Here is a 14,851-nt window from a genome sequence, read left to right as displayed (position 1 = left end):
CACATATTGTCTCTGTGTGTACAAAATGTTCAGTATAACGTCCCTGCTGAGAAACACAATGCATCTAACGAGAACCAAAACGGACGTGCAGAGATAAAAATGAAAAACACCATAAAAACAACTTAAGTCGAAACATTTTGAAGCACAGGTTAAAAAAACAACAATATGATTAGCATTTTTTTTTTTTATCTCCAGAGTTAAATCTAGCTATTTACGTTATTTCTTCTTCTCAGTCATCTTCTGGAGTAAATATAGCATCCACAATGTATAGATTCAAAGAGCTGCCACAGTCTGTAAATCACACAACATAACACGCTGGAGGCTGTTCATCAGTCTTTTCATAGTATCCTGGAAACCTTTGTGTTTTGGTAAATAATTTTTTTTCTGTGCATCTTGCAGCCTTTCTATATTTGGCTTTCTTTTTTAAAAATGTTGACATACACCTTCTATGGTGCATATGTGAAATGGGAAACACCTTTGATTGTGCTATGTGCATTTTCTTTATAATTGATGTAAAATGAGGTGTCACAGTGGTAGTATCCTTGTAATAAAAAAAAAAAACACTTGCACTTCATTTTTAACATCTGTAATTTTACTGTTATATATTACAAATATTCCAAATATTTACATATAGAAAATATCAAGATTTATTCCAACATTTCCAACAATGTTACAGTAGGATCGTATAATAAACCTAGGAACCTGAGACACTAAAATTAAATAATTACAGCAGGGACAAGGTGAAAAAGCTTGCTACACAGTAGCAAATATGAACAATATACAAAACCATTTTGGACTCATTACATATTTTAAGTCAACCAAAATCTGACTGTACGGTATTTACCACAAAATATACTAAATTTCCTACGTTGTTAAATCTGCAAAATATCTGCCAGTTATGGCTGATCCTGTAGGCAAAATAAAGTGTTGAACATTTGTGATGTGACGTCAACTTCTCGTTGGAGGACATCCTTGTCCTCCAAATGAGCTTTTTCCAATGTTTTCCTCCTTCTTCTCCTTTTTCGCACTGGCAGACACACGCTAGCACACACCGATGCACACAATAGAAAGCTGCAGTCCGTTTTCCATTCAGTCTGGTGTTTCTTTCAGCAGTCGATCATAGGGAACTGCTAAACAGCACATTTGAAATGAACCATTTCTGTCCAGTGCATTTCTGCAGAGCCAGTTGGTAGCCAAACTCATTGTCACTGCTTACTACAAGCTCTAGGCATCTCTTTGATTTCTTGTTCTGAATGGATCCTCCCTGAAAAGATAAAAGCATGCTGGTTAAAACTCTGCTGGACTTCAGAAGCACAATTTTGTGTGCACAATATAGCTGGCCTGCTTTAAACCTGCACTGCTGTGACTGTGGATGTGAGCTGCTCAAGCGCCTGAAGATGGGCTTTTTTTTTGGCTGATTCACATTGCTTTTCTCCCTCAGCCAAGCAAACGGCAACCGTGTGGTTAGAAAAATTGAATGGGTTTGATATCATTGTCAGAATCTGACAATCAATTATTTAATTCAAAAAGAAGAATTTGATTCATGCAATGGCTATATGAAGGTCAGGGGAAGAGCAAAACCTTTAGAGTGAATGGAAATAAGGGCCAACCGTTTATTATTTTTAATATGACAGCTGTTGCTGGAGTCGGAGCAAAATGAGCACATCAACTGAGCAAAGAATATTGCACCATGTCTTCATGAAATGAACAGGACTTTCTCATTATGGTGTCAGGGCTGACAAAGGGCAAGTATCTGAAGAGGAGACCTTCAACAGTCAATATGGCATCAAGAGAGCAGCGAGAGAGCTCTTTTCAATGAGATGAGAGACATGCAGCAGGGTGTGGGAAGAAATAGACCCAAGAACTGGACAGGTTGTACAATTTGTGTGGTAAATTATTCTTTCAATATTTCCACATGAGTTTGGCCTGTCTGCGAGGTCCAAAGACATTTTTATAGGTAACAGATTGGCAGTAACTGCTGGAAGGGGCATTTATGAAGCATTATGCAGGGGTGGCTGGAGCCAGCTGATGGTGCAGAATGAAAAAAGGGATTAAACTCCAGACCATATTGACTACAGCGATATACATGAAGCGTAATTAAAGCATGAGGAAATATAGTATTTTATCGGCTAACACAGCATCATATAAATGATGACTTAATGATGAATACTGAAAAGACAAGGTCAGAGGTTCACAGTCATTTTAGCCAAAATATATATATTTTTTAATCTCCACAAAATATATTGTGGAGAAAAGCGAAAGTTAATCCACTTTATAGTCTGCATTGTAGGATGTCCCCCCCAAAATTCTTGTGTTTTTAATTTTACTTTTATTTATACATGGAATCTCATTGAGACACATGTTCTCATTGCCAAGAGGGACCTGTTAAAACATGTAACACACTTACATAATATTATATAAAGTGACAAACAAAATAAAATAAAAGTATAAGGACATATATGAAAAAGGCATGGTATGATATTTGAAATGTACACATTTTATTTGACTAAAAAAAAAAAATATATATATATATTTTCCTGTCTCACATAATACATGTCTGTAATCACCAGTATTGAATTCTGAAATTCTGAAAACCAGATAATGATATAATAACCTAACGTGCCCGAGGTGGTTTTTTTCCCCAATTACAGACTGTGCTCCTCAGAACACAGTCTTTAATCTGCCTTTTTCCCTCCTCTCCTCACCTCATGTGTCCTTCTTTCCCCAAAACTTTCTATGTGAATGCAATTTCGTTGTACCTGTACCTGTACCTGTACAATGACAATAAAGTAACAATCAATCAATCAATCAATCAATGAATGAGTTTGCCATCAAGTTAATCCTTGAAGCTATTTTGGGGATTTTACAAGCAGGTCTGAAGAAAGAACCATATTACATCCGTACATGTTAAAAGCACCCAGTACAATAGAAAGTAAGTATTAATGTCAACATATCCCACTGTCCTACAGTGAGTTAATATGCCCAAACAGAAACTACAACTTAACAGTTTAATTGCTTTGGTAGACTGTCATCCAAACAGAATTGTTGGATGTCTACCAAAACGCTCATTTTGCGTTTTAAAAATGTAATGAAAATGGACAGATCAATTCAGTGAAAAGCCACTGGACATTATTCATTGCATTCTGGCCTCCTTAGCGATCATGTTAAACCAGGCAAATATCAGGGAGGACATGTGCTTATGGATTATCTGTTGTTATGGCTCATGTACCTTTTTGAATGTAGTTTTTCTGTCAACATAGTTAGCAAATGATCTATGTTTCAACATCACCCGCTCTTTATTTTAGTGATTCACGAAAGCTGAATCCATGAAAGATGAACTAATGGCATCTGCTTCACATTGCCTTGAAGCACGATCTATTGGGAAAAAGTCAACTTCATTGCTAACAAGTGAAGCGTTGCCTGTCAAGCGACTAAAGACGGCACCATTGATTGTTTAAATTAGAGCAGACACTTTGAAAATGTGTGGCGTTTCTCCCTTGGCAGAGTCAGGGGAGGTGAAAGGGCGGTTTAGAGGACGAAACGTGAGGCAAAGCTGTTCTGTGAGGTGAAGGGGACGAGAAGAGCGAGAAGAGAAGGTTTTCAACAACAAAGTAAAGTTTGTTGCTGAATTCTGTTGTGCTGGTTTGGCTCACAAAATATCTTTGACTGTCACAGTAACAAACTTACACCTCATGCTTGTAAATAAACTCATTTGAAATAATACTTTACCTCTAACATCAGTACCTAAAGTTACTACCACTACAGTAGCTGGTTAACTATACAGTTTTGATTCCTCCTGAAACCCAGTCCCTCTCTAAAATGTACCTATTCCAATATTCAGATTTACTCATGCTGCCCAGCATTTCCTGGCTCTCCATCTTTGATATTTTAGACATTCTGATTTTAAATTTAAAAATTATATTCAATATTAGAGTGATTTATGGACCGTTCTTTTGTCATTGAATGAGCAGTTCTCAATCAAAAACAAATACTAGCTATTATTAAGAAGGTTAAGACCGCACATTTTTTGCAGAATGTAAATAAAGATGTTGATGCTCTTCCTTGTTTATTAAACCAGAGGAAACATCCATAAGTGCAACCTAAGACAACCTTTGACATACTCAACACAGTTAAGTAGCGGTTGGTGATTCACCAGCTTATAATTAATATTCGTGCTCCCTCAAATACTGTAAAAATACATTAATATTGGTGTTACATCAGCTCGTCATGTGTAGAGAAGTGATTTAGGATGCATGTTGGTTGCAGGTGGGGGTGGGGGTTGCACTGATGTTCCTATGCTATATACAGAACAAATGGTACTTGTCACAGACGAATAAAGAATGGCATCCTCACCCACTCATACTCACAAATCACACAGGAAAACTTGGCTATGCATGCCACCCACTGCACATATGTTTCTTCTCTAATTTGCCAACACATCCTTGATCCTTTTATTCAAACATACACAGATATATACAGTATGTATGCATATATATATATATGTAGTACCCAAATGATCCAAATGATCGGTAAGCCACTTCATGGTTGAAAAGATACTGTCTTGAAGGTTGGGACAGGTCGGGACAGGTGGAGTACGTTTTCGCGTATTTCTTAACAAAGAGATTCAAAATACCTAGAGTTAACCGGGCTTTATGCAGGATGGTGCTGTATTGAAATATAAACTTTCTATCTTTTGTTTGTAGAGCAGCTCCATTCCCCATCGCTGCGTCGATCAAGGATCAAGGCGATCTATTTCTGTTTGAGCTTGACACTTCACTCATGTGCAGTCAAAACTGTGTCAATAATTGATGTCACATTTCACAGACATGATATGCTTCAGCTTCGTTGATACGTCCCCATCCCACTCAATGAATTATACAGAGTTATCTAAACCAACCATGTAAAGATGAGTGTAAGTGCATGTGACATATGAGTTTGAGCATGTAAAAAGTTTTCACCATTACACTGACACATATGTGATACAGTGCAGAGCTGGCAGGGTTAATTGAATGCTGGTCTTGTTACAGCAAGACTCAACAAATTCCTTTTAAGGGCAAGAAGAGGAACAGAAATCTATGATTAACACTGGGTTGACAGCACAGGAGACAGCAATATGAGATCTTTCCAGCCTGAATCAAAGCAATAAATTTAATTCAGTCACTGCTATGATGTGAAGTCGCTGTTTGTGCTGCAGAGATACATTTTGCAACCACAGAGCTGCTAATGAAAAAAGACAATCATTAAGTTTCAACAACTTTTCATGTCTAAACAGTGAATTAAACCACTTGCACGATTAAAAGCGACGACGACCGTTTGTTGTCTTGTCACTTTCAGCAAATCATCTAAACTGAGGCTCAGCGAGAGTGAAGAACTGTGTGACTTGTGTATTCTGCAGCATGCAGTATGTGAGCTGTGCGCCAGGAGGTTGTCACCTGAGTGAAGAGCCAGTGGAGCTTCATGCGTTTGGCTGTGGCGTAGCCGCACTCGATAAGTCGCGGCCTGCTGTTCACGTCCACCAGGCACTTGTTGTCGTCGTCGTCCACGGTGGGACTGAGGAGCCCGATGTGGAGGTGCTGCGTACTGGTGTAGTACACGTTCTGAAAGACACAGCACATCGTGCTATCAAGAAAGGGCACGACGTTGTGCTGTTTTAAACTGCTGCCGCTGACATCTACATGGCGACCCTAAGAAAGCTGAAAATGATCACACGCTTACTAAACTATCCAGCAAATAAATATGAAAGTGACTCCTGTATGTTTGATTTACATACTCAAATTATGAATATTTATATGACTTTCCATATTGAATAGGGAACAAGGAGGAATCAGGGAAGGCAAACAAAAAAAATCTCATTAGTAATTCAGGATTGGGGAGAAAACCCGAATAATTGTGCTCTCTGATGGAAGGCTTCCTGACTGCATTCTTCAAGGGCAACTGTTTGCTCACATTAAGCTGACAAAAAGCAGAAAATCGGTTGCAGGAATGGAACGGGAAGAATGTTATGTATTCAACAGCACAGAGCTGGAATTAGTTTGGTTTGTTTATCACACAAAGCGATGAACGTGTGTCACTGCAGAAGTGATGAAGTGAAGTAACTACAGTGGTACTTGCATGATTTTCCAATATAGGACATTTTCTTGAATAATTCTGATTGCTGATTTACTGAATTTACATCAAATGTGTCATACGTTTATGAAACAACACCGGAAGGGGTTAAAAAAGTCAATCCCTATCTGCTCAATCTGTAAACCCTGATTGAACAACAACAATGCTCAGTCGGAAGATCATATGTATTTTTGATTTGATGACGGCTTTATAAGAAAGCGTATTATAAAAAGAAAGAAAACAATGAACAAACAAACTAAAACAGAAGCACAGCAAACAATGCTGAACTCTACACAGAGACTGGATGATTAATTGAAATTTAAAGAAAATATCTAGAGTTAAAGTTCATGGCATCGAGGATCTTCCACCGCAATAAAACAGATTCTGCTTTCATGTTCTGTCAGATGATGAAACTACTATTAAAAAAACTGAAAAAACAATCATTTTAAAACCAAAACATACATAACAAGTACTGTATAAAAAAAAGGAAAGTTAGCCCCATACTGTCAAAGCAAACAGCTGCAACATTCCAGTGCTCTCAGACAATGGTGCATCACTTCCAACCGTCTAATAAAGTGACTGGGTCCAATTGTCTTGGGGATCATATGCTTTTCTTTCAAAGTCTGTGATATATTTAAACATGTCAGCCAAATAGACAGAAGAAAAAGCCAAAAGTGAGCATGTTAATTGGTTGGCAGAATCCAAATGATAAAGAGCTGCAAATAGAGGGTGAGGAGGGGAAAATTATATCAAAGTAAAATTGGGCTGTGGGCAGACAATTACCCAGAATCTCAGCTGGTAGAAACCCAAGACCACGTTAGCTCATTTTCATGCTTGCATTACTTTAACAGTTTCAGTCTTTGACTCTACTCTTATTTAGTTGAAAATGCCCAAATTACCGCCTACCTCATTCACACCAGATATTAAACTGCCTGAAAAGTGTGATTTGACAAATAAAAATGCTGCTCACTTTTGGAGCTATGCATGCAGATTGCCAGTCTGTAAAGGGGTTGTGGTTTCTACTGTTGCTGTTGTTGGGCATATAGATTTCATTACAGTGTGAGCTGGAAGTCTTGCCTCGGTCACATGCTTAATTGTAAATTTTATCATAGTCTTCCTTGCCTTTACAGTTTGGTTTAAGCACCACGTTCACCACACTACAGCACAGCACGTCTGTCTTGCAAAAACAAAAATCATCTATGTTGCTTTACAGCTTTATTCAAATCACATTCAGACCTACAGACAATTGAGGGGCTGACCTACTAAATAAATGTTTGCGACTTTTTCCTCACATAGTTTTTTTTGTTTATGTTTAATGACTCATACCTGTTAAATGATATTGGTTGCTACTCATACCAGTATTATATATATTTATTTATCTATTACTTAATTTCATTAGATTAAGATGCACTACTCAGGTTCTTGTACACGCATGTTTGTGTACGTGTGTCTGTTTAAAAAAAAAGAAGTATTTTCTTAATGCCATCTTATTTTTGTGCCTTATTCTCAATAAAAATGATAATTGAAAAAAAATTGACAAATGTTTGCAAATATAAAAACTGGTGCAGACTTTGTTTTTTCATGCACACACGGGAACGGATCCACTCATGGGACACACTCACATCTATCAGAAGAAATAACAAGCGATTTCTCTGATATTTTCTTTGTTGTACCCTGAGTCAGCCTTGATTAATCTCTCCCAAATCTGTTTTGTCTGTCGTATTTTCCCCAAAGCCCTGAGTTTGACTAATTTCCCATTTTGAGTTTCCATTTTCCAAATTCAGATTTATTTGCTGTCACGCTCCAATTTGTTTGCTAACTTCCTCCGCCAGCATGTCAAACACCATGCTATCACTTTTCATATTGTGCTTGTTGGGGCTTTGCCCAATCACCTCAATGACAATATCAAGCACCAATACAAGCAAAGCAATTACTTGAACACCCCTGTTTGAAGGTGATATTACTGATGGGTTTTTTGTGGCAGTTGATCACCCACAAAACTCACACAACATGTAAACAATTTGCGTGAGCATGCACATTATAATGGCTTATGCAGAATCTGGTGTCATCCCAGACAGATGCTTCTTTGTGAGACACTTCCCATTTAGACACCTAATTATAATAAGTTAATTATTTGTAACATCAGTGGCATAGAATGAACAGTAGTGTATATTTATACATAAAGACACATAGTTCCTTTGAAAAAGTAGCTCAACATTGGTATAAAATGGCAGCTGGGGAAAGACAGAAAGAAAAAGCAGAGTCTTGATGTCTACGCAAACCTTCACAGAAAAGATTCACAGATTCACAGGCCTGGAGCACCCTACGGCTATATATCGCCTGTTCCCGATGCAAGCCTTCACAGAAAAGACTAAAAACGTATGTTTTATATATGTACACATATATATGGGAAGTGTCTATTACATATTATGAGAAATAGAATGTGAACTAGCTAGTATTATCTTTAAATGCCATATATCTATAGCCTCTATCTGGGATGAAACTGCAGAATCTTATTAACTCACGGTCACCAATAAGTCACACACATGTCTTTGCACCGTGGCAGTAAACTGTAGTACCAAAATAAAACTCCTCCACATACAGGGAGAATGTGCAAACTCATCATGGAAACCTTCTCACAATGTGGCAAAAGTGTTAACCACTACACCACTGTACAGGTTCCTGGGTGATTCTCATTCTACATACACATTGTGACCAGTGACAGCAAACGTTTTGCAGATGTCTATGTGTCTGAGTCTTTATAGAGGAAATTCAGAATCCAATTCCTCTCGATGATGTAACCCTGAAACGTAAAAATAGAGCAGACGTGATTTGCTTTGCAGACGAGATCCTTAATCTCATTAGGAAGGCTGGTGCTACTCCAATCCTTTGTTTGATATGCTTGGATTTATAGCACATGACAAATTTATAATTAGCAAGTTTTTAAGTTACATCCATCTCTAAAATAGTTGTTGATGTGGCAAAGACAGTCTGGCAAATAAACCGGTAGATCAATTGGAGTCGATTACAATTCAAGGAGGTCTGGATAAATGAGACTTTCGTCGATATATTCATGTTTAAGTTACATGATAATTTAGTTATAAAAAACAACCAATACATATATATTGAAATAGTATTGTTAATTTAACAACTTCTGCACTGTGTGAAGTCAAAAGCACAGGTAAAAAAAGGAAAGCTATTTTTAATGCAATATTTTTTTCAGTGCTACACTGAACTCCATAGAGCATCATACATTGAAAAACAACATTGACAATGAAAAGAAAGTAAAGCAAGACTAATGAAACACATTTTTGAATGATATGTCATTTCATAATAGAAAGTTCTGAAAACTCTACTTTCAAAGATAATATTTTCTCTCCTTGGTTGTTTCACTTCTTTTTTTACTGTCACTATAGTACCAGCTGTTTTCACTGGATGGAGGTTTTATGTGTAACAGATTGTTAGATATAACAGTTACATTTCACAAAAATACTCCATTTATTGGGTTTGTATATGCCATTGTTCTTGTGACTTTAACAGACTGTGTGCCTTCCATCTCGGAGATGAGTGTTGTCTCTGAATTTGTTGAATGTAAAGATTATTTTAATTCAGTTTCATAAAGTTTTGTCTATTAAATATGTGTTTGATTAAGATGGCTCGCGAGCATTACATGCCGTGTGTCTTTATCTTAGTTCATCAGAGAGGAGACGTACTGCTGGGAGCACCATCAGCTCTTGGGTTATTTTTTGTGTGAATAGACAGAGATTAAAACCATCCAGCGCAAACATCCTTTTCCTCAGATTCTGTACCAACCTCCACCACATAATGCAGAAAAAATAATTGGTTGTATAAAGTACCCAACTCAACAAATCAATCAAACTTGAAGCACTTTTGATACGATGAAATGCAGTACAAAGCACTTTTTTCACGAGTAAAAAAACCATGGCCCTGTACAGAACTCCTCTTTTCCTTCCACATCTTCGTCCCTCTATTATAATAAAAAGGACAATAACAGGAACAATAAGGCAAAAGCAATAAGGTTGTTCTCAAGAGTGAGTCCCGTCTCACTCTGCTTGTGTTTGGTTGACCTTTTGCCCTCACTTTCACTAATCTTGGTCTTCCTGCCTCAAACAATGGTTTAAAGAAACAAAGTGTCCAAGTGGTCTGATGAACCTTTGTTAGTCCCACAAGTGAGAAATTGCAGTGAAAGACTATGAAGCAATCTGAGACCATTAGGGTGTCCCTTTTGCTGAACAGCAATGTTGAGATCAAGTCAGAATAAAAGTCACCAATCAAAATATAGTCTTTGCCAAAACCTAATAAAATTCAATGATGATGTCCCAAGTCAGTTGCTATTTGGATATTTCATCACCGGGCATACTTGACAACAGACTCATTAAGTCAAACCAGCCATTCACACTGCAGTAACTCAGTGTAGTGCCACCCGTAGACATGGTCAGGATGGCCTGCTGAAGTTGAAACGAAGCATGAGATTGAGGAAGCAATGTGATTTGAGAACGTGGCATGGTTGTCAGTGCTCGATGGGCTGGTCTGAGTAGTTCAGAAACTGCTGATTTTTCACAACCTCTCTCTCACATCTCTGTGGATTACAGACAGTCCAAAAAATATCCAAAGCACAGCAGTTCTCTGGGGAACAATGTCGAGCTGATGCCAGAGGTCAAAGGAGAATGACCGGGCTTGTTCAAGATGATAGGAAGGTAACAATCACCAAAATAACCACATATTACTATCAAATTACAAAGGAGAAAGCTTCTGAGTACACAACAAGTCGGAACTTGAAGCTGCTGGGCTACAGCAGCAGCCGACCTCACTGGGTGCCACTCCTGTCAACTAAGAAGAGAAAACTGAGGCTCCAGTTTACACAGTGAACTAAATGGACAACAGAAGATTGGAAAAATGTTATCTGGTCTGTTGAGCCACAATTTCTGCTGCCATATTCGGATGGTCAGGACAGAGTTTGGGTTAAAATATTGAAAGCATGGATAAAATCTGCCTTATATCAGTGGTTCACCCTGCTGCTGGTGATGTTATTGATGTAGGCGTATTTTCCTGGCACACTTTGAGCCACTTAATATCAACCGAGCAGCTTGTCTGATTATTGTTGGCGACGATGTCCATCACTTAATGTATAATAGCAGTGTACCACCGACTGAGGTTCCTTCCACCAGGATAACAGATCATGTCAGAAAACTTCAAAAATGTCAAACATGTTCTAATGGAAAAGACAATGACTTCACTAGAACCCAATATCTGCATAGCTTCCAGATTCCAGTTTAAGACACAGATGAATATTAGATTCCCATCATGTATGTTGAAGCAAAGAATCTGTAGCGAATATGTGATGCTGCCATGTTAATATAGTCGATATCTCAGAGGAACATTTTCAGCACCACTATGGGTGCTTCCACACCAAGATGGTCCAGTGATAGTGCAGGGAATCGATTTGCTTGGGAAATCCCCCAAATCTTCCCAGCCTCATTTGGTTTGTTTCAATTCCCACTGCACCTTTGAGAGCAGTCCAATTCACTGCAAACAGGTCATGCAGTTGGTTCAACTGTAGTGCTCGATTGTAACGCTCTTCCCCCAATCAAACACTTAGGATGAAAAAAAAGCACAAAGAACAAGAGAGGCTGGCTCAATCATGTGTAACAGAACCCACCCACTCAAAAAAAGAACAAAGAAACCCACACACAACAAGCAATCAAGCAACTTCAAAACACCATTGTTCTTGAGGGTGACCACAAGCAACTATGATCTACAGTTATCTGACCATTTATCAATAAGTTCCTAGACCTTGTTATTACTCCACGGCTACCATGAGACATTTCTCCAATTTTTTGTTTATTTTCACTCAGTTTCTTCAGGCTTGCCTCGATGACTACGCCTCACTCTTTGGTTCACTTCCTGTATTTCTTCAACCATAGAGGCTGCCGACATTTACCACTGTAAATGAACTGCAAATGAACTGAGACCGAGACTGAGACTTTTAGTTCAAATGGCCTTTCCCACCTGCACAAACAAAGCGGAATATCCGAATAAGTGAACCTGTCCAAAGCAGACTGGATGAAGAAACTTCTGGTAACAGTGGTCTACAAGGTGTATCTAATGTTTTGGCTGACGTGTTCAGATTCATTTCCCAGGATTATTTCTGAATTTGTTCTGATCTGGACGAAACATCAATCCATGTATAATTAGTGTGGGACACTCCAGTAGTTTCGTTTGAATTGAAACAGGATAGTGTGAGATCAAACTGCACTCAATAGGATGAGTTTACCACTGCCACAGCAAGGTTAAACAATCTCTGACTACAATCAGCTCAGACATAATGGGATTGAGAGATCAATACGAGCTGGAAGAGTCTGGAGAAAGTAAATGATAATCAAGATCTGCTAACATTTGGAGACACTTAAACTCTAAAGCTTAGAAACATCAGTATTCAAGAGGTAGAAAGGCAACAATGAAGGGAAATCACAAAGAAAGTAAAAGGGACCTATCTGGCTATGTGTCTTAATCTGTAGCTGTTTATGTTCTTTCACTAAATACAAAACCCTTTTCATTAAATGAGCTGTGTGTGGGTACAATATAACTTTATCACAAACAACACTTGATACTGTTTTCTTGATATTGTGATATTATATTTTGGGGTTGACAGCATGTGTCACCTTTAAGCAGAGGTTTATATGAGATAATAAACATTTAAAAATATCAAAGAGAAAATGGAAAACCTGATGCTGGTGTACGAAGTCACAGAAGACAGAAGAAGAAAGTCATTTTTCTTCATGATGGAACAAGATTTAATGAGTGACAAAATCCCAAAATGGAAATAAAATATAGATGTAGTATATTAAACCTAGTGATATGCTATGCTCTGTGGTGTGGGGGGAGTGAGAGAGAGAGAGAGAGAGAGAGAGAGAGAGAGAGAGAGAGAGAGAGAGAGAGAGAGAGAGAGAGAGAGAGAGAGAGATGTTCTAACCTGTGGAGTCATTCCATGGCAGAGATAGAGGATGGGCACGTTGTCATTGTCTGGTCCCTGGTCCAGGCACAGCTCGTTCTTCAGAGAGTTTTTCAACTGACAAGAAAAAAAAGATGCCAAAAAAAAAGAACAAACAAAAGAAGTTGCTTCCAGTCAGTAGTTTAACAGTGTTAACATGTATCAACAAACCTTGACATTTCTAATAGCCAGTGCTGTGAATAATGAGTTATTAAGTGAGACGTGACAGTAATACAGTACGTCCCGTGGTTTACTTACTCCTATTTCCTCGCACAGTCCCAAAAAATACATGTTTCAGGTTAATTGATGACTTGAAATATCCCTCATTTGAATGTCAGTGTGTGCGATGGACGGCTGATTTGTCCAGGGTGGAAGCTGCCTTTGTCATTTGTGAGCTGGGACAGATCAAGGTCCTTTATAGTATAAAATATGGATGAAGTGGATGGATGGAGTTACTTTACTAGTTAATTAAATAAGAAATAATTTACTTTGAAGAGTAAGTCCTGCGTCGCTTTCAATTGTGTCTCTCTTGCTTTGGATGTCTTATTGCTTGGACTCTGCAGGGTCCCTGATTAAGACACTTGACTCCCAGCATCCCGCTGCTCATAGTGCATCTAGTTGATGTTAACTATGAATAAGATTGGTTGTAAAGATAATGCAGAGAAATAATTCTCCAAGGGGATCATTAAAGTGTTTAAATATTTTATTTAAAAAAAAAAAAAAGTAATATATTGGCTTATCATTATTGAGCTGTCTTCTGCTGGCTTCATGTGAGTAGTTTTTCCTCATCTGTTTTGTTGCTGCTTCTTCTTCTAGTTGTAAATTTCTATTTTTTTATTGCCAATATGTGAATTAATGCATATATGTTGTTATTAACAATGAATATGATCCATCAACTAACTTGTACTAGTAATAAGCATTTGCTTTTAAAGGAAACAGTCAGTTTTATAGAAAGGCATACACTGAAACTACGTTATGTTTTTAGTTTACACGATTTTATTTGGCATTTTACAACTTCATATTTGTCACCACTATATTTATTAGATTCAGTTCTATGTGCATGTCATGAACATGTCCAAATGAAGACATACAATTTCCAGTAAGGCAAAAGCTATTTATTGATGTTGCCTTTAAGCGACGAGTAAGTTTCTTTAAAAAAAAATGTAAGTAAATTTCCTCCTCACTTCGATTTACTGCAGAACATGTAGAAAATATGCTTCCTAAAATGTGTTTTGTATTATTTTGAGTTTCATAAAAAAAAAAAAATATATATATATATATATACTGTATATGAAGATGTTTTCGTTGGCTCTTGTATTGATTAGTAAGGCACATTTAACCCATATGAATTGAAAGAAAAAAAAGAAAATAATGTTAAAATGAGCTCTGGAGATATGCTGTTGCCTGTTTTTATTTTCATGGGCTATGACAAATGGTGAGAGATAATTCCTGATTATGTGTTACCCAGTTTGCAGATAAAATCTACTGCCAAAAAGTGATAGGGCAAAAAGTACTGCATACCGCCTCCCGTGCTGTGCTCGGTGGTGTAATATATTCCGACTGGAGGAGGGGATGATGATCCAAACTTAAAATACACTTTTTTTTTTGCGGTGTTTGCTATTATTCCCAACTGTCTCTGCTGGACTGTGAGAATTTGGACAGCAGTTTCAAATCAAAAACATAGATCGTAGGAATATACTTAAATACCACTGTGACTGTCTCACACCATTGAGT

The 14,851-nt window shown here is 37.7% G+C and overlaps 1 protein-coding gene across 1 annotated transcript in view; it reads right to left on the bottom strand.

Moving 5' to 3' along the window:
• Positions 1–437: 437 nt before the first annotated feature.
• Positions 438–14,851, bottom strand: part of galnt18b (UDP-N-acetyl-alpha-D-galactosamine:polypeptide N-acetylgalactosaminyltransferase 18b) — a 92,134-nt gene continuing 77,720 nt past the window's right edge. Inside the window, exons 9-11 of the mRNA XM_080503578.1 lie at positions 13,100–13,195; positions 5,433–5,597; positions 438–1,264 (exon numbers count right to left, since the gene is read on the bottom strand). Coding sequence (XP_080359704.1) covers positions 1,118–1,264; positions 5,433–5,597; positions 13,100–13,195 — 408 coding nt within the window. The 3' untranslated portion in view covers positions 438–1,117. The remainder of the gene's footprint in view (positions 1,265–5,432; positions 5,598–13,099; positions 13,196–14,851) is intronic.

Source organism: Blennius ocellaris (genome assembly GCF_963422515.1).
Source record: "Blennius ocellaris genome assembly, chromosome: 1".
Classification (NCBI taxonomy): domain Eukaryota; kingdom Metazoa; phylum Chordata; class Actinopteri; order Blenniiformes; family Blenniidae; genus Blennius; species Blennius ocellaris.
This window is presented reverse-complemented; position numbering and strand designations above follow the sequence as displayed.